Below are 19462 nucleotides of genomic sequence, written 5' to 3'. Positions count from 1 at the left end.
CGCGTGTGCGGCTCGCGGAGTGCTGAGACTCCGCTCGGCCGGGGTCGGGTCTGTCGACGCAGGTCCTGTCGCTGGGCGCGGATGTGCTTCCCGAGTACAAGCTCCAAAAGCCGCGGACGCACAAGTGGACCATCCTGCACTACTCGCCCTTCAAAGCGGTCTGGGACTGGGTCATCCTCTTGCTGGTCATCTACACGGCCATCTTCACGCCTTACGTGGCCGCATTCCTGCTTGACCAGCAGAGGCCCGAGGCCCGCCGGAACCGGAAGTACGGCGACGACCCTATCGTTGTCATCGACCTCATCGGTGTGTGGCACACGTCGACACGCTTGTTGGAGCGAAGGGGGCCCTAAGCAGCGCAGATTTTTCAGAGATGAGCATGGAGCTCGGGCAAATTACTTACAAAAAATAGGTCCAACAATTTCCGCCGTTATATGCACCTAAAGGTGCATATAGCCACATTATAGAAGGAATCGACGGAATCTGAATTGCAATAAAGAGAAGTGCACCGCTTGGTTTACAATTGAAGTGCCCCCAACAGCCACCGTTTGATAAGCGTTCTATATAAAGTTCCATCAATCTCCCGGAGGTGTGATACCGATAGAACCGCAGTTCCAGCAACCTCCGAAAGAGGTGACATTGATAAAACCGCAATGTGAGCTGCGGTTGTGCAACTGAAAACGTACCGAGACAAAAAAGTGATACAAACTCGTTTTTGCATTGTATTAGGAAAAGATTGTTCTATTGTTTGGCGAACACTACTAAACTAAACTATTACACAATCAAAGGACAGCGAAAAATGCAGGGTTACGCCCGTTCTACACGGTGTGAATTTCAGTGCGAATTTGCTGCTGCGGCGCTGCTCGTTGCGGCAAAAAAGATGTATTTTTGTTCCTGCAGCAAATTGACAAATGTCAAGCGGCGTTCACAGGGGAAGTTCGGCCGCTTCAAGCATTTGAATATTTGCCACAGAAACGAAAATAGATCTTTTTGCCACACGAGCGGTGCCGAAGCAGCAAATTCGTATTGAAATCCGCACCACGTGTAGCGGGTTTTAGTCAGAAGACGATTTTGTCGATCCTTAAAGAATGAAAGACTACACTAAGAAGGGGAACATTATAGGGGGCCACAGAAAAAGCACCGGAAAGCCAACCTATGTAGTTCTGACGCGTCTTCTGCTCTTGAAGGACATGTTTTTCTTCATGGTCAAATTATTTACAGCATGTATTTTTTTTGTTACACACCAGAACACGTAGGCGACGTAATCTTTAACAGTGATCCCGCAAACCAAAATAACTACTTGCGCTTCCAAGGGTTTAGTCAACTGAAATAAAACCGTCAGCGTTTTTTAGGTAATAAGTAGAAAATAGGGAAAATAGAAAATGGAAAATATAATGTTTCCAGGGAACTTTGCGGGCGCTGAAGATCACACCGTTCCACTAACACTCCTTTAAGAGTTTATTTCATCTTACCCCGCCGTCTTGTAGAATTCTAGAGATGTGTGTTTTTAAATAAAGGCCATTAAGCTGCATAAAATCATCATTGAGTACCAGCGAGACAATGATACGGCGTCGACTGCTCGAGTTCCTAGCCCACTCGTGGCGTACAACGGTCAATCCGGTGCTCCCAATAAAGCGTGTGGGGGCGGGGAAATATTCCAGCTGGCTGACTCTTCACTCCTGTCGCAGTGGACATATTCTTCATGATCGACATCCTGATCAACTTCCGCACCACATACGTCAACTCTAACGACGAGGTGGTGTCACATCCCGGCAAAATCGCCGTCCACTACCTGCGAGGATGGTTCATCATCGACGTCGTGGCAGCCATTCCCTTTGACCTGCTCCTGTTCGGTTCTGAGACTGATGAGGTGAGAATGCGCCGCTCTGCTGCGCCCACATAGAATGCCCTTTGCAGTACTCGCTATTTTATTTCCATGCCTTGAAGTGGCCGGAGCCGTGTAGCCGTGTACACAGGGAAGTTCGGGGTTTAACTTTTAATCTGCAGGTTAAGAACACAATGGGAACTTGGCCTTTGCAAGGTAATTTGCACACTCGAGGATTGTCCATTGCAAAGTAATTTGAAACTTAATAGGTCGTAGTTATCGCCATAAATACACTTAATGTAGAAAATTGTCGTCTTAGGTAAGAAATATAGCCAAAGTGTCGTCACAACTCTGTCCGAATTATGTCGGTAGCACTGCGTGGTTGTGTAGAAGCTCTCTAGTGGGCCAGTTCGCCGAGTTCTGCGTTGGGTACCTGTCAGTAGCTGATATGTTGTTAGAGATTGTTCCAATGAATGCATAAACAAAGCCGGAATGCACGAAATTCTGTCTGTGCTCTAGTTTTTTTTCCTTCAAAGTAAGCACCGCAGTCATTAACAGTTCTCAATTCAGTTGTTGCGGCATCGATCGTGAACACTTTGTAATCGGTTGCTGGCCGATAAAATGCAACTCGCGACGTATGCGGCGCTCTAAATTAAGTCCCTTGCAGCGGTTGTACTGATGAGGTTTTAGTGACGGCACTGAACGCAGAAGCTAACCTAAAGCACAAAACGTGGCCAGTGAGACAAAAAAGCGAGCTACTCTGATCTTGCGAACCTCATGTGCTGTGAACGTATGCGTAATGACTACAACAACACGAAGCGAGGTTTTCGTCATTTTATAGTTTATAAAGTTTTGAAATGGCGATCAATGTTTGACGACTTTGACTGTAAGTAGTTGTTAACGGAATATGTACTTGCGACCAAGTATGTTATTTTTGCAGATGCTATTTTTCGCGTGATATCTAGCAACCCCCATTCTTGCAGCTCCACTTAAAATGTAAGCCAAACCTTGGTGGTCTACAGCTGTTCCGATTCTAAGCCTCTAATTTTAGCTCTTCTCCCTTTTTGCTTCATTTTTTGAAGGGGCGGGGAAGGGAACGTGCTCTCAGTACTGTCCTATGTTGCAATGATGTTTTTCTGCGTATTCACGAGAGTAGAAGAATAAATTACGTAACTTAAGATATACGGCGTTATCATGAGTGAACATGGCTCTTGAATCTTACATATTGTGGGGTTTAGAAGTAAATTCATCGGGTAGAAAGTAACGAACTCTCTGGTGTTGCACCTGAACTAGCACATAGTTTTCAACTATGTTCACTCAATACTTCTAATAGAACACAGAACCTGTGGACAATGCCCATAAGTTCCCACGTGGCTTAGTACATCTTAGGTTATCCTCTGCAATTTTTGCGTAGAGCTTGAGTTGTTCTCCGCATGTCGCGTAACATTCGTCGAATAGAAGAACCAAAATATTTTCGCAAGTAACGCTGGTGTAAACACTTTCAATGTACAGCACTTTCTAGCGTAGCCCGCACAAATGCCGAGGGCTATGATTACTGCAGGATTTGCGAATTTTAATCCGCATTACAATTTTTGTGAGTCGTTCAGAAGAGAGCAATTCAGGCCCACGAAGGTGGAATATGCTTGATTTGGGAGGGGCCATGGGAGGGGCCATGGAAGGGGTTGGCTCTCAGCAACTATATCTGAGTATCAATCGCCAATCATGAGCTAATGTGAAAGCAACAAAAGTTCGCCTTTTCTTCGTTTTTCGTATCGCCTATCCTACACTAACTGAACCTGACGAGCTGTAGACAATTAAAACTTTCTTCTGCCCCATGCTACGCATATGCATTACAACGTGGGGTGGGTTATTCCTACCCGGGCCCTCTCAGCGCGCACGTGGGTCTGTGATCGAACTGTGAATGTCCTTAGATCTGTAGTGAGTTCGCTTGTTTGTGAAGTGATTGTGCGCCTGCCAGACATGTCTTCTGTGCTGTCTTTCTGCATTGTACACGGGCAGTAGGCGGCGTGCAGTGGGCACTGGCCGCAAGGGACGGTACGAACGCCGTTTTGTCTCGGTGGCTCTACGTGTTTTTTTTTTTTTATTTAGGCATCCGTAGAGCAAGGGCCACTTCGTTTACAACTACAGTAAGCCGTCGTTATAACGAAGTCTCCGGGCCATAAAACTGGCTCCATTATACGCGACACTTCGTTAAATGCGCATATGATCTGCTCTCAATGCACTGCAGTGGGGCCAAGGAACAATTCGAATAAAGCGATGTTTATATTAAGCGGATTCGTTATAATGACGGTTTGCTGTGCCTTGCTAGGGAGCAGGTCTGGTACCTGCGACATGGGTTGACAGCATGCAAACGTAGTCGTTTTGTCCCCATCAATGTTGTTCTAAAAGCGGCCTCGTGAGCCACTGGACTGCGCAGGGTCAAAAAGAAAGGCTAGATTACGTAAGAGCAATATGACAGTTTAAGGTCTGTCTGATAAATCAGCGCTTTTTCCTTCACCGGCAACAAAATTGTTGTCTTCCTCTTTTCAGGCCGTAGTGTAGGAACTTTTATAAAGAATACAATTATGTAACGAAACATAAACGGCGGGGTTTTTGATCTGAGTAACTAGCTTTGTTAATCGTGCAAGTGACTTCAGGTGACTCTCCAGTGGCAAGCGAGCTTCGCGCTGTTCTTTGTCGGGGCTGGAATGTGTTGTGACTAACAATGCTAATTTCGTAGAAGAAAAAAATTGTCATGCTTGCAGCATCACAAGAAGTGTTCTTTTTCTTTTTTATTTCACTGCTGTAAAGTCACGCGCCTTCAGGACAGCCAGCTAGTGTCCACACCCACTAATTGCTTTGCTTGAACACTGAATAAAACCCACAAAAATATGTTGAAATACTATAGTTACTGCAGCAGTTACAACTTCCAGCTACCAGTCCTTTGATCACGTTAGGTTTTATCCAAAAATGGCTTGATGCTTACTTTTGCGTCCCTGAAAAACTCAAACTCTCACTCAGGGCGAGGAAGTTTTGTGAGCATCGTTTATTTTAGCTTGTTCAGTCAAGCTTTGGACACTGGATTATATAACGGGCCTGGTTGTTTGATCCTAATTAAAAAAAAAACGCAGGCACGCAGGAAGCATTTAACCCTATTATTCGCACATACCTCTTTTTAAGAAATAAGGATTGATTTAATACGTTCGCGGTCAACGAAAACTTGGTGTTTCTATCTACAAATGTTCCAAAAAAAGTTAGTTTAGTGTTTGTTCTCTGTGAAATTCACTTGCTCTAGAAAAATATGAATTAGCATTTAGACTGAAAATACGATCTAACAAGTACTTATATTTGCAATCCGAGCAAACTAACTGAATAATACCAGGCAAAAATGCCAAAACCTCGGAGTTTTTCCAACGTTCTCTGTATCAACATGGCTTTAAGCCAGCGAGATTGGAAAGTGGCAGCTCCTTTACGCAAGCACATCACTTCAGCTTAGTTTGTGTCGATTGCTGCAGGCGTTGTATGCTTGCGTTGTGCGAAGACCTGTAATGCTGTTATTGTTATTATGGGTGTGTACACTTAGGCTTTCCTCATGGCACGCAAAGATGGAATTGTCGATTGTCTGGGTGTCGTTGGTGTTGTATCTGCCCTCTTTTGAAACTTCCCTACCCCTCTCCCTGTGCTCTTCTATGCGTGATACAATGCCTGCTCACGAAACACCTCTACACTGCCGGAAACGACACCGTTCGATTGGCGGCCTAACGACGCCCAAAACTTTGCGCGGCCTCTCGGAAGTCGTAATCGACGCTCCGGGGCGAGTTTTTTGAAAACATTCCCCTCGACAGGGCGGATGCGTCCGCACCAAACGGCATAAGCGAAACAGCCGCTCTCATCAATATGTGGGGCACCTTACGACAACATGCGGACGAGTTCTTTTTTTTTGTTTTTTCATCGGAAAAGGAGCCGACTATTCGACCTCTTTCGGGTGGTTAAATGGAGGTCCTGAGTGCGGAAAATCGTTTTCTTTGAAATGTTAAAATGCGCTGTGGCGCCGTCATTGCAATTTTAAAATTTTAGGCCGTTGTCAGTTGTTTGCGAGAAAATACATCATCTGTAGTTATTTTCAGCAGTGCACGTAACAATTTCCGCCCCGAGGTGCCCCCCACAGCTCAATACCAAACGATTCCGGGAATTACTGGATGAACAATTGAGCTTCGAAGCCACCTCATTCTTGGTTCTTTACGACATCGTGAAACTGCCGCATTATTAGCTTTTGCACCCTGACGTAGTGCAGAAAAAAGGCTGAAGAAATTTTTTCATTCACTGTGCGTGCCCGTACGAAGGAGCGGCCGACCAGTGCAGATATGCAATCAACTGGCAGTGTAAAGATAGGTAAAGGGAAGGTAAAGAGTTACAAATATTCCTTACTTCAATCGAGTGAGGCATCGCTGTTGTTTACAAGTTAGTTTGCCTGTCTTTAAGTAGCGCGAGAAAACTACACGCAGTCGAAACGGACCACAAAGCATGCAGGTGCAAAGGAGAGACACAAAGAGAACGCGCCTCCTATGTCTCATTTCGTCAATTTGGTCAGTTGTATCTGTGCCGCACCGAAACCATCAAACACAGTGGAGGCGATGTTCTTTGAAACTCCTGATCGATTTCCAGTTTTTCGCTACATACTCAGGAGATTCGGAGTCCTTTGCAGCGCACCGTGCAGAGAGTGCGATCGGTAGGCCACGCGATATATAGTGCGTGTCGAAGGGGCCGCGTACTACAGGCATGAGTTGTGAGGATCGCCCCGGAGCGTTGCAAGGTTGTTGTACTACCAACTAGCCTGGACTTTGAGCGGGCCTTCCCGCAGTGTAGAGAGTTGGATCGTGCCGTGCGCACTGTGTGATGTCTGCGTGGTGAGTACTGACATGCGTGTGTCTCTTTGCCCCCGCGCGCCCGGTGCCCGGGTGGTGGGCGATCGGCGTGGCCGCAGCCACGGGCCGAAGCAGCACGGTGGCCCGACCATCAGCACGCCCGCCACGCGAACTCATCCAGCCGCGGTGTGCTAGAGCTGAGCGAATAGCCGTCAACGTGTCTTCCTGCTCCGCAGGTGTAGTTTCGCTGTTGATGCAGTCGCGCAACGGCGTTCACACTTAGCGCCCGCACGTGTTGTTTAGTTGGCACTAAGAACCAGTGGGGCGTGTTGGTTATACGTGACAAACGTTTACAGCGCAGAACAACGAGGACGAACAACTTCGTTTTGGTTGATTTGCGATGGAAACGGTTGTCGTGCGTCAGCACACGACGGGTGGTGCGGAAGGCCGCGCTTTGCAGTGAAGTACTCGTATGAGGCTACGCGAAAAAGTCCCTTGAAAGCCGTTAGTCCTAACGCGTTGTACATTAGTATCAGAGCTGTCTACGATGGATTTCAGGTTAGGTTTAGAGTATAAAAAAGACTCACTGCCTTTGTTACGTTTTTTGGGGCTAGTTTTTTTGTTCTTTTGCTTACTAATAGCGTCTTAGCAAAAGGAAGGCTGACTCAAACAAACTATTCCGTCTAGACACGTAGTAACGACATTGTTTACAGGAGGCTCTAAAAAGGGCACAAGAGCAGCAACTTAACTTGTCTTCTAATTGAATGTCACATATGCTAAACAGCAGCACGGTATTTCATCGATATGCCCAGTCCCCCTTCGGAATGGTGATCCAACCAAAACTATAGAGTTTGGGTCGGATTCACTCAACGCGAGAACCGCTGTCATCTAAAAATCGAGGGAATATCGGTGCGCCGTTGTTGCCGATAAACTAGGAAAAACACTTTTTTTTTACAGCGGAGCTGTTGTAGGTAAGGCCTTTTCGTTCGTCTACTGAAGGTTGTGCCTCACGCAGGAGTAGCATCGGGTTCCCACACCCGCCGGTGGCCCCTATCGGTGGGTTTGGGTACCGCCGGCGAGGTGGTTCCCAGAAAAACCGATAGAGGGCAAAGTGGTCTCGCAGGGTTGGTTCCTCTTTCTCCCGCTAGGGGAGGGACAGGGGATGCAGCATCCCGTCGATGACGTTTAGCTGCCGATTCCTTTGCGCGTACCGCAGAATTTGCGCGGCGACAACGCTGACGTTCTCGGGCAAGCGTCCGTTGCGGTTCGAGCTGACACAAGCGAACCACAGGTCCGCTGTTTCAGCAGTTTTCACACAACGCGTTTTTTTTTTTATTTCTGCCCACTTATTCCAACCAGATGTAAGGTCGGGCGCGATTGCAGGTAGTGATGTAATCGTAAGAATGAAACATGGCAGCAAAAATACAAATATAAAAGAGAAAAGAAAATGCAACCTGCCGCGTGCAACAGTATTAAGGAAGTAGCGCGCGTATCCTTACGTACTACGCTTAGCCAATGAGAACACGTGCTCGGAGTAGCCCTGGCTGAGGTTAGCGGCGTGCTATGGCCGAAAGGAAGCCACACAAGTAAGAAAAAACTGATCACGGCGAGGGGTAAGGGTTCATGAAAGGCCTCAGCTGCGGCGCTTAGCCAATGGGCCGCCGATTAGCTGCTCTCTGGAAAGCTCGTCTGCCTGAAGTGCCTGTTTGTGTGCCTGCGTGTCTGCAACGGTGCATGTCGGCGTCGGCCGTGGCCTGCAGCTTTGGAATGTGACCGTTGGTGTGGCCGCGCGTGCGCGCTGATGTGGCTGCCAGGCGCCCTCTTTGAAAGTTAACCGCTCATGCCGACGTCGCTGGGAAATGCTTACGTTGCACTGCTGCGCGCTGCTTCACTTTGAGCTACAAATGGCGTGGACTGCCTTTTCCAATTCCGTTGTTGCTGGGGAACATAACAACTGTCCTTTGTTTTTTTAGCGGGCATACGAAAAGAAGAATCACTGTTCTGCGCAGCGAGCCAGGGGGAAGAAAGGGGGATTAGCTGGTCGATGTTCTTCCGTTTTCCGGAAAATAATTGTTTTCGCTCTGTGTTCCGCTGTTTCTTTATTTTGGCTTACGTGGCTATTATTATATTTCACGCGTGCTATTGCTACCGCACCAATCGCTTTTCTTTTTTGGACGCCCAGCGCTTGCAAACGCTGTCTTCATTTTGCCTTCGCGAAAAAACAGAGTAGATAACTCTGATCAAAGAAGGAAGATGTGTAAATCGTACGCTGCTTTTTACCGGAGGTGAACACGAATGCAGAAGCACTGTCGTTGTTATGATTACAACGTAACACTAGCTGGTAGCATCGATGTCCTATGCAGTGACAATTACTCCTGGGCGCCGGTAGGCAAACAAGGCTTTAAAGTTCTTTGCACGCGGATGATGGAGCTTCGTGAAGGAAGCAAGAAAAGAGAGAGAAAAAAAAAACGAACAATACACAGTCCTGACGCCACGCTGTCAACCGGACGTTGATTCGCCGTTCCCCTAGATATAGCTATGAATTCAGTTAGTGAGCCCATGTAACAGTTTTTCAGCAAACAGTAATTTTGCATGTATTCTTCTAAGTTAAAAATGCATTTTGTAACGCCAATTATGCGATATAAGTACATTTATATTGCCACATAACAGCAATGGCAGGACATCAAAAAACTGCTGCAGTGCAGTTACAGTGGAAAGACAGTGCTGTTATTCAACTTCACCCCAATGTACAGAGTTGACCAACTCACGCAGGATGCAATGTAACTTTGGCGACTGGTGATGCTGGGCATACGATATGACTGAAAAGTTCGGTCTTCGCTGAGGCAAAACGCAATGTAGGTGTGACTTTCTGCGTGCAGAAGTGCCACAGCGGAGATCGCATTTTTGAGTAACACCGTGTGCAGGTTGGTGTCACTCTACCAATTTTCATTGTCGCCGCCATGGATTGGTCACTCGAATGAGTGTGGTAAAGCTGAAACGAGGTATTGCTTTAGAGTGTAGGTAACTTAGAAGTGCTTTAGCAGCTCCCAGTCAATGAGGAGGAATTCTGCAGCCCTAACAACATGATACTACACATCTTTTCGAAGGTCCTCAGGCATTTTACACATTCCGGACAGTTGCGCCTTATACATGAGGGCACACACGAGACTACGAGGGCGGAATCTTAGAGCGATGACGTGACTGACAGACCTGCTGATTCCTAGTTAGGGATATGTCATGGAAAACCCGGGGCCGAATTCACAAAGCCATTCGCTCGCAAAAACGGTTCGTAATTGGTGGGCCGCCACTTTTCCATGGCCGAATTCTCCGCCTGACGCCATACAACATGGCAGCCAATACGGTAGAACAATTTTGTGCATTCGACCCCTGCAATTTCCGCGTACCAAAAGTTATGTGAAAATGTGGAGCCAAGGCTAGCCGCGGTATCCCCGTTCCTTACTTTGTTAGCTCCGAGTTACGGGGAGCGGGTTGGGCGGCAGGTGAGTGATCGATGACGTCGTTGGAGTCGTCGTCCTTCGGTTACAACACGGTCTCGGAGAGTATCTTTACTTGGGCGTCGGCGGCGAGGAGGAGGGGCGGTCTGAGCAAGGTAGCTTGGGGGCCGCAACGCTGCAGACGACCACGCTGATCGGTCTCCTGAAGACGGCGCGCCTCCTGCGGCTGGTTCGCGTGGCGCGCAAGATCGACCGGTACTCGGAGTACGGGGCCGCCGTGCTGCTCCTGCTTATGGCCACCTTCGCGCTGATCGCCCACTGGCTGGCCTGCATCTGGTACGCCATCGCCAACGCCGAGCGGCCCTACCGGCAGCCCAAGATCGGCTGGCTCGACCACCTGGCCAACGCCACGCACCAGTTCTACGTCAACGGCTCCCAGGGCGGGCCCAGCATCAAGTCCAAGTACGTCACCGCGCTCTACTTTACGTTCTCAAGCCTCACCTCGGTCGGCTTCGGAAACGTCTCGCCCAACACCAACATGGAGAAGATCTTCTCCATCCTCGTCATGCTCATCGGATGTGAGTAGCGCCCTTCCTCTTGCTTTCCCCCACCCTCCAGACATCGCGAGTGTTCGCAGGCGATACTTGCCAAGTTTACGCCTCATTGTTTGCCTATTGCGCATGCGTGGTGAGGAACATAAATGTACTGCTCGATTTCATTGCTCCAGACTTCCACTTTGTTGCGCGCTATCGTCTGCAGCCATTGCGGGTGCTCTAACTGAAAGCACGTGTCTCTCGCACGCGGACTCCTCGACGGCTTCTCGCAGCTCTCATGTACGCCAGCATCTTCGGAAACGTATCGGCCATCATCCAGCGGCTGTACTCGGGCACGGCCCGGTACCACACGCAGCTGCTTAGGGTCAAGGAATTCATCCGCTTTCACCAGATCCCGAACCCCCTCAGGCAGCGCCTAGAAGAGTACTTCCAGCACGCCTGGACCTACACCAACGGTATCGACATGAACATGGTGCTCAAGGCAAGTTCCTTCCCACGCACTCCGCTTATCCTCTCTTTAAAAGGGTTCGCTCTGGCGTGATACGCAGTGGTCTTGTGTCTCTGAAATGAAGTTGCTGGTTTTCGAATGCTCCACAGCACTTGATCTTATAATAGCAGCAAGAAATCAGAAGGGGACGCCCGTGAATACACGAAACTTTAGGCGCCCCGGGTGCTGTAATTCACCTGGAGTAATCCATAATGGCACACGGGAAAACCAATTCGCTTTGGAGCGTTGAATCAGCTAGCTATGTAGAATTGGTTTAAAGGTTCGCTTAAATTGTGGCGCGTGTTACAAGAAAACGAGTTCACAAAAGAATAGCCATTGAAAAATGTTTCTCTAAGTAATTGCCCGGAAATGTTTTTCCAAGGCGGGTTACAGAAAAAATCCTAAGTGCGAAAGGGTGGTGGAAAAGTGCCAACTTACATTGATTGTACAATGAAGCTGTTAAAAGCCAAGTGGAAATGGCAATGGCGTAGCCGCGGGGTGGGGGGGCTTAGGTGTCAGAGCACCCCCCGAAATTTTATAGTGGGGCATCCCACCCGTTCTTTCAGCCTTTTTTCCGCCCACGTTTTTGGTACGCTTCATCTTCACCGGCGTGGCATAACACCCCCCCGAAAAATATTTCTGACTACGCCATTACGGTACTGCAAAATTATTCATAACCGCATTTTTAACTGCAATTTGAATCCTTTATTTGCGCCAAAGACGGCAAAGGGGATAAACGTCAGTACAGTGCGCAGAGTTAGCGCACTAAGTGCTCGTATATTAGCGCTGCCTTTTTTTTTTTTTTTAGCGCTGCCGAAGTTTTTTAATATGTTTCTCGCTACGCTTTCCGCCCTACCAACGACGCAGCTTTCGTAAGTTCTAGGGAGTGCTGCGTAACGGGTTCACGTCCTCTTACATAAAGTACTTTCATCTCTCTAACAAAAATAAGCCCTTACTGAAAATATATTTTCGCCTCTGGAGAGAACCCTACGCGCCATTTACTTCGTTTCCTAAAAATCCCAATCCATAGACGCGCCGTTGCTCTGATGGTTGCCGATGCGCAGTGTAGCTAGCGTCTGACATGAAATGACGCGCGCCAACTTCTCTGTTTAGGCTAGATAGATACTCGTTTAACGCGCGGCCAAGTTCGCTGGCTTCTCGCGCTGCATTCATTGGTATCGCAACTACAACTCACTCAAAGCGCGTGGATGCAGCAGCGTAGGATTTTGGTCTTCTTGTATGACTGGCTGACGGCGACACGACGCGAATAACTTTGTTTACTCCAACGCGTTGTTGAATAAAACGCAGCATGAATATTGACCCACACCTGTGCGGTACACATTGTGGGGTTTATAAACACCACTGGCCGTGCTCTGCGGGGCGCAAACTAGCCGTCAGTCTTCGCAGTTATCCGTCTACTTGCAAGTTCTTTTCAGCTCGGTTTTCGGTTCAATATGAAGTCGCTAAGTTCCACGAAGACAAAACACAAGTTTGGTTCATTAAAGGGACTGCTTTGTCCAGATAACAATAACACGAATTTCATCACAAACAAATAATGGAGGTATTTAAGCGAAGCTTGTATTGGCTGACTTGCGCCGTCGGTGGTTGCATACGCCAAAACGCCTTGCGGCAAAGCCAACTTTATCCACGTGCTCTAAAGGCGACGGCAACGATGATGATAATGATGATGCTCTTGAAGTGTCTGGCAGGTGCACACTCGGGGGTACTGGCCAGGGATAAAGTGTTGACTGCGTCAACTGTATCCGCGTGCTCTTGGGGCGCAACTCTCGCTCGACGTTCGCAGCTGGTACGGGCGCGCGCACACAAGCGTTGCGCTGTATTAAGTCGCAATGGCAGCCAATCAGCGTCGTCGCTCGCATCCCACCACATCGCAGGTGCGGCCGCTCGCTCTCGTCGGGCGGTTCACCATCTAGTACGGTATGGGTAGGCCGCGTGTGGTTCACTCCGCAGAAGAGCAGGAAGCCATTGAAGAACGTAAACGTCCCTGATAATCGCAGAAGAATGCTTTACAATAACGTATACTAAAATTTGCGTTGAGGTAAAGCTCAGTGAGATGAAAGGGTTTCGTTTTGGTTGATCGATGGTTTTGCATTTTCATTTCAATCATTTCGTTTCGATGTTGGTCGTTTTCGTTTTCACTGAGGTCGAGCTTCGCGTGCACCCCTGCTTCCGAGGAGGGGGGGGGGGGGGTTGGGTTTTTTTAGGGAAAACAGGTAAAGCAGTTGTGACTCCCCAGCCATTTTCCAACAACGTGTCAGTGACGTCACGGAAACTTGTTCTTTTTTTTGCGATCGGCTGCCGCTGACAAAAGGCACCTCCAGTAAACGTGCCTGTCCGATAGAAGGGTCTCCAGTTCCGTTTGATTGTAACACATGAATGCTAACCCGCAGTTTACACAGTGATAACAATGTAAACCATGTTGTTGGTGCCTACTGCCCATATTTCGTCAAGGCAGCGCGAAATTTAGGTTCTTCACTACTTTTTTGTATTTTTTTTGTGTTAAAAACGACTTTCGTGGCTGGGATGGAGGTGATGGAGGTGATGGAGTTACCAAAGGCTAGTTTTTTTCTTCTCCAAATTGAGCAGAGTTATACTTTGTCTTCATGGGCCCTTTAGCGTAATCTGTGGGGGCGTCCTTTAACGCAGGGGTTTCCGGAGTGCCTTCAAGCGGACATCTGCCTGCACCTGAACCGGAACCTGCTCAACAACTGCCCAGCCTTCCGCGGGGCCAGTCCCGGCTGCCTCCGCGCCCTGTCGATGCGCTTCAAGACCACCCACGCGCCTCCCGGAGACACGCTCGTTCACCGAGGAGATGTCATCACGGGCCTATACTTCATCTCCCGCGGAACCATAGAAATACTCAAGGACGACATCGTCATGGCCATACTCGGTACGGGCGACCCACTCCACGTTAACAGCGCAAGCTCTACTACGCCATGTCTTGCAAGGTCGCTCCACCTGCAAGGGCAGGTGTGACGTCACACCACATGGTCCGCTGCGGAGAGGCGTCACAGCTGCCGCTCGCTCGTAGCCTCGCCGTTTCAGTACCACGTGACTAGGCGAGGGTTTAGCGGCTGCTTCGCCGGCGCGTGGTCGCTGTTCTCGCCGTGGATGACGCTGCAGTTGGGCCGTCTGTGGGTGCGCTTCAGCGCAAGCAACAGGCTGGATACAATCATTCAGCAGCCTAACTGTCATAAAACACTCTGAGCACAGTCTTTCAAAAACCAAGCCAAACAGACATTTCACTGGTGATAGCTAGGCTTATGAGTGTTAAATCTGACCCATTTTTAACCGCTGCCCGTCTGGCATCGGTGGAATTGCAGCGCCCGGTGCGGAGTGCCCAAGTGGCTTGTTCCGGAAGTCGGTCGTTGTTGTTCCTACAACGTTTGGTTTCGGCTGCGACCGACAGGGTGTGTTAAATGCCCACCGGTAACTCTAAGGCACTGAAGTATACCTGGATATGTTTACATCGCATCCTGTTGGTACGCGATAAAACCGCTCGAAAGCGCTGCACGCTCGTTTCTCGGTGTTGTGAGGGAACGACATGATGCACCGAGTGCAAATGTTATGGGCATGGCATAGCGGGGCATCTCAAAGCTAATCTGTAGTGGAAGTTTCGGAGTTGCGGACACTTTGAGGAAGATTTCTAAATGCGTGTTCGCAATTGTTTACACTGCGGTTTTGCAAAGGCATTGCAAATTGAAAAATTTTTATTTTACTTTCGCCCAAGAAAAGAAAAGTGCACAGCACGACACTTTGTTATCGAGGTGGAAAATAAAAAAAATCTAATTGCAGTACTAAGGGCAAAAGGAGCTTTAGAAACAAAATTTTGACCGCCTGGTGGGTTCAACATTACGCCAATATTCACAACAATGCACAAATCAAGGAATCAAGGAACACAACGTGCAATCCGATGGATTGGATTGATTAAACTTTATTTAGGCCGGCAGAACGACGTTTTTACGCGCCGCGACGCGGGCCTCGGCGTCGTCCTGGTGGCTACTCATCCGAGACGTGAGCTCGCCGTTGCCGACTCGCGAGTCTCATGCCTGGCGAGCGCCCGCAGGACCTGCTGGACGGCCCAGTGTTGATTTTCGTAGGTGTAGCTCCTTGCGGCTTCTGCAAGCCGTGGCGGGATGGTTCTTGACCTCGCTTCCATTGGGCTCGTGACACAGTTCCATAAGATGTGTTTCTGGTCTGCAGTCTCCCTGCAGCAGAGCTGGCACATGGCAGTAGGGTATGCTTCCGGATACATTCGGTGCATCAGAGCCGGGGTGGGTAGGGACCCGGTTTGAAGCTGTCTTAGTAGCACTGCCTCCGCCCGGCTCAACCCCGGGTCCGGAGGTGGGAAGGTCCTCCGAGCCAGGCGGTAGGCTTTGGTTATTTCGCTATAGTCTGTCATTCGGTCCTTAGCACCGAACCACGTTGGACGGTCAGTTGCGGGGGCGCGGTTGGTGAGTGCTCGCGCCTCCGCGTGTGCCGTCTCGTTGTGGTTTGCGTTCTTACTCGACACGTCCTTGCCCGCATGCGCCGGGATCCACTTCACTCGAACAGTTCTTGCGCCTTCTAGACATGCATTGCGTAGCACCTGCAAAGCTTCTTTGCAGATGCGTCCCTTGGCGTAGTTCCGAACTGCAGTTCGTGAGTCACTGATCACCGACTGGCAGCCTGCGTCGGTAATGGCCAGGGCGATGGCCACCTCCTCTGCGCGTTCTGCATCGGTGCACTTGACGCTTGCCGCCGTCACAGTGTCTCCCGTGGTGGCCTTTACGACAACGGCAGCGAAGGCTTCGTGTGGATATTCCGCCGCATCTACATAGCGAGCGTGCCTATCCTGGGCGTGTAAGTCGACTAGGGCTTTAGCCCTTGCCGCCGAACACTTTTTGACGCTGCGCAGGCACACCGCCCCTGCACCCTTTTTAGCTTTCACCATACTGCAACAGCATCGTCACGGATCCAGCCGATTCCGGTAGTTCCGAAGCATTACCAGTGCTGGCTACAGGGATGACGGCGAAGTGTAGCACCGTAGCAGACGACATGCTTGGTACGCTTTATCCTGCACACGCATTCACCGACCGCCCCCGGGCGTTGCCCAGCAACGCTTTCAGACACACTAGGCTTTATTGGGCTACTCCAGCGCGAATATTTTGGTCTGGCTGTTCACCCCTAGATTTTGGACCCGGCCAAAAGTTATAATCAATTCTTGAGTAAGACGTTTATCCACGCAATACATTTCCAAACTACAAATCTAGAAATATGCTCTAGATTTGTCGACATTGTTCACCAGAAAGATTATACTAGGCTTATTTGAGGAAGAAAGTCAATATATAACTGGTACTTGCAGTGTTCTTCTAATTAAAAATTGGGCCCATCTCCCCGCGAGGGGGACTCGAGTAAATGCGTCGCATAGGGGGTGGGTGTATTGCGTTAACGTTTAGTGTTTGGGAGTTGGTGGTAGTGAATGCGTTGTATCAGCAGCTTCTTGACGTAGTTTGAATGAGTCAAGGATATAAGGCGCGTTCGTAGCCTTTGATTCTGTGTCGGTTTTGTGGCGCAGTGGGAAGAGCACCATTTACCTCGCGTTCCGCCCACAGGTAGTGAAGGCGTTGTATCAGCAGCTTCTTGACGTAGTTTGAATGAGTCAAGGATAAAAGGCGCGTTCGTAGCCTTTCATTCTGTGTCGACTTTGTGGCGCAGTGGGAAGAGCACCATGTACCTTGCGTTCCGCCCGCAGGGTCGTGGGATCGAAACCAGGCGCCGATAACTATTATTTTTTTTGTAGTGTAGGGGGAGGGGTGCGTACAACGCTGAGGGACGACGGGTGACAGTGCGAGTTAAAGAAATGCCCTGCATTTAAAATAGATGCGTGCTCGATTATTGGGGGAACAAACTAAAAAAACATGCTGAAAATAATGCTTTAACCATGACATACAGGCTGGCGCCCGAGGCTCGCCCTTGTGGCTCGAGCACTAAATCCCAACAGTCCAAGCAATGGCGCAGCAGTGCGAACGCGGGAAAATAAACTCCGCAAACCTACAATGTATAAACCGAAACAATAGGGGAACAGCGTGACAGGTGGGCGGATAAGACAGGAAACGCAGTTACTTGGCAGGGGTGGCAGATGACTACCGTCCTTCGACGAAATTTGCCGCGATGCGAGCAGACGCACGGCCAATTTTTCTTTTGTTTGTGCCGCATTTCCCTTTTCTGTGATCTTGACGGAGAGGCTTCACACTCCGACAGAACGACGTTGCTTAGCAACAGTTTTGCTGTCATTCTTTCCCTCTGTGACCTCGATTGATGCACGACAGACGCCCTTTTTGGATCGAGGTGGGTGTCCTAGCGCTAGAACTGCCTCCACGGCCTGGATCGAACCACGTGCTTGGACTCAGCAGCACAACGCCAAACATTGCGGCGGATATACGGCAAAAATTAGTAACGCAAGAGCTTGGAGGTGTTACAGAACCAATAGAGGCATGCTGAACGAGTCGGCTGAAATAAGTAAATGTGGTACTGATTTCATATATGCAGGAAGAAATGTAGTATTTGCGGGGGTGGAAACAATTTCGCTAAAAAAATGTGCTGTGGTTCTGCAAGATATGCCTGATATAATTCTAACACGAACGTGTTTTATTCCGGGATTCACGAAGATTTCACTTACGTCATATCCGTCACGGAAGTGACGGACGCCAGCACAACGAAGCAAGCGGTCTGTAAAGGGTGCACACCTGCACACAGAGTCTTCTTGCGGGGAAGCAAGTTTTAGTACTAAGGAGTACGTTATACTTCGGGTTGTTCGTTTTCGGGTTGTATATTTTAACACGAAATTGTGTTATGCCGGGATACACCAAGATTTCACTGACGTCATATCCGCCACGGAAATGACGCCAGTACACTTTTGCCGAAGCAACCCGTAAGCAGGACGTCACTCGCAAAGCACACTGACGAGACTGCCACCGGCCCGCAAATGATGCTCAGCTGCAGATTTCGCTACAAATTTCACTTTCGGGTTTTACTGATTCCTACGACAGAGAAATCAATTACAGTTTTTTTTCTCTCAGAGCCGGAAAGGCATGGCAAGGTTGGGCGTTCAGTGACATGCCGTAGCGCCTGCAGGTCTCGCCTTTCTTATAACATGGAGTCAAACACATTTCAGGTGCACTTACAAAAGCGCATAAATTACAATAGAAGCAACAGCACGCCAAGAAAGTGCTCATATTCTCCAGACGATTCCATCCAGGCGGCAAAGTTGATCTCCAGAGGCCTACGTTCGTGTTCGTGGTGCACTACCCAGCACTGTACGAGATATCCGTTAGGTTCGACGCGAAGTAATCGGATGGTGGCGTGTCTACCGCAATAACGCGTCCTTGAAGGAGGACAAATTATAAAGGGTACGCCACATTCCTCGAAATTGTTCTTTTTTTATGGAATCAGATTTCTTGGTTTCTTCACCCTGCCCATCACACATCATTTTCTAGCCATACAATCGAACCATATTGCGTTAACATTGATGAGGGCAGCGCTCTGGCACATTTGACCTGCGCCCTTAAGCGATGAGGTTGAGGTGCGGAGAAGCTTTTCATAGTGACAAAAACTAGCTCACAGACAGCGGTAAAAAAGAAAAAAGATCATGCAGTGCTGGTCATCGCCCCCCTGTTTCAAAAACTCTTATGAAGCCGGAATTCAATATCCCTCGTAGGGCCGGTTTTAATATCCAGTGCTGTGTTGAAACTCCCCAGGGCGTGTGGGAGGTGAGAATGCGAGGTACCCTTCTATTTCGTCGCCAACTCTGTTTTCTGCTGCCTCATCTTGCACAACGTTCATGGACACCCCGCCTCCCCGCCCGTCTGAAAGCGCTGCCGCATTTATAATTGCTTTGACATCTTTGAAGAATGTAGTCCATTTATCCAATTTTTAAGAATTCGTGCCGTGCAACGCTAGCCTCACATTAAGTTATTATTCCGCCCCATGTCCGTGGCCGTTTCCATTGTTTGCAAGCGAAGAAATTGACAACTAAGCTTTTCAATGAATCGTACCTACATACCCGCGAGCGGGAAACCGGCAATACCGCCGGCCTTGCGATTGGGCCCTCCCCCCTCTTAGCGACGGTGTTGTTGCCAGCCGTCAGCAAAAAGCGCGGGCGGGCGTCATGCACGACCGGGCTTCGCGCAGTCGGCCGCGGTGTTTTGAAGACGCGACTGGGAAACTAGCTCGGGGATCGATGGTGAAGCCCGACTGGGGTCTCTCTGATCTGG

General features: G+C 49.1%; 1 protein-coding gene across 6 annotated transcripts in view; it reads left to right on the top strand.

Moving 5' to 3' along the window:
• Sei (potassium voltage-gated channel seizure) overlaps positions 1-19462 on the top strand; it is a 326623-nt gene that overhangs the window by 257995 nt on the left and 49166 nt on the right. For all 6 annotated transcript variants that reach the window (XM_077699990.1, XM_077699988.1, XM_077699987.1 and 3 more), the window contains 5 exons: positions 63-306; positions 1689-1870; positions 10327-10723; positions 10972-11180; positions 13854-14097. In XM_077699990.1, coding sequence (XP_077556116.1) covers positions 63-306; positions 1689-1870; positions 10327-10723; positions 10972-11180; positions 13854-14097 — 1276 coding nt within the window. The remainder of the gene's footprint in view (positions 1-62; positions 307-1688; positions 1871-10326; positions 10724-10971; positions 11181-13853; positions 14098-19462) is intronic.

This window comes from Haemaphysalis longicornis, unplaced genomic scaffold (assembly GCF_048455015.1).
Source record: "Haemaphysalis longicornis isolate Haplotype H1 unplaced genomic scaffold, Haemaphysalis longicornis Haplotype H1 scaffold_2, whole genome shotgun sequence".
In the NCBI taxonomy this organism is placed as follows: Eukaryota; Metazoa; Arthropoda; class Arachnida; order Ixodida; family Ixodidae; genus Haemaphysalis; species Haemaphysalis longicornis.
The sequence above is the reverse complement of the archived record's forward strand: the minus strand, read 5'-3'. Positions and strand labels throughout refer to the sequence as shown.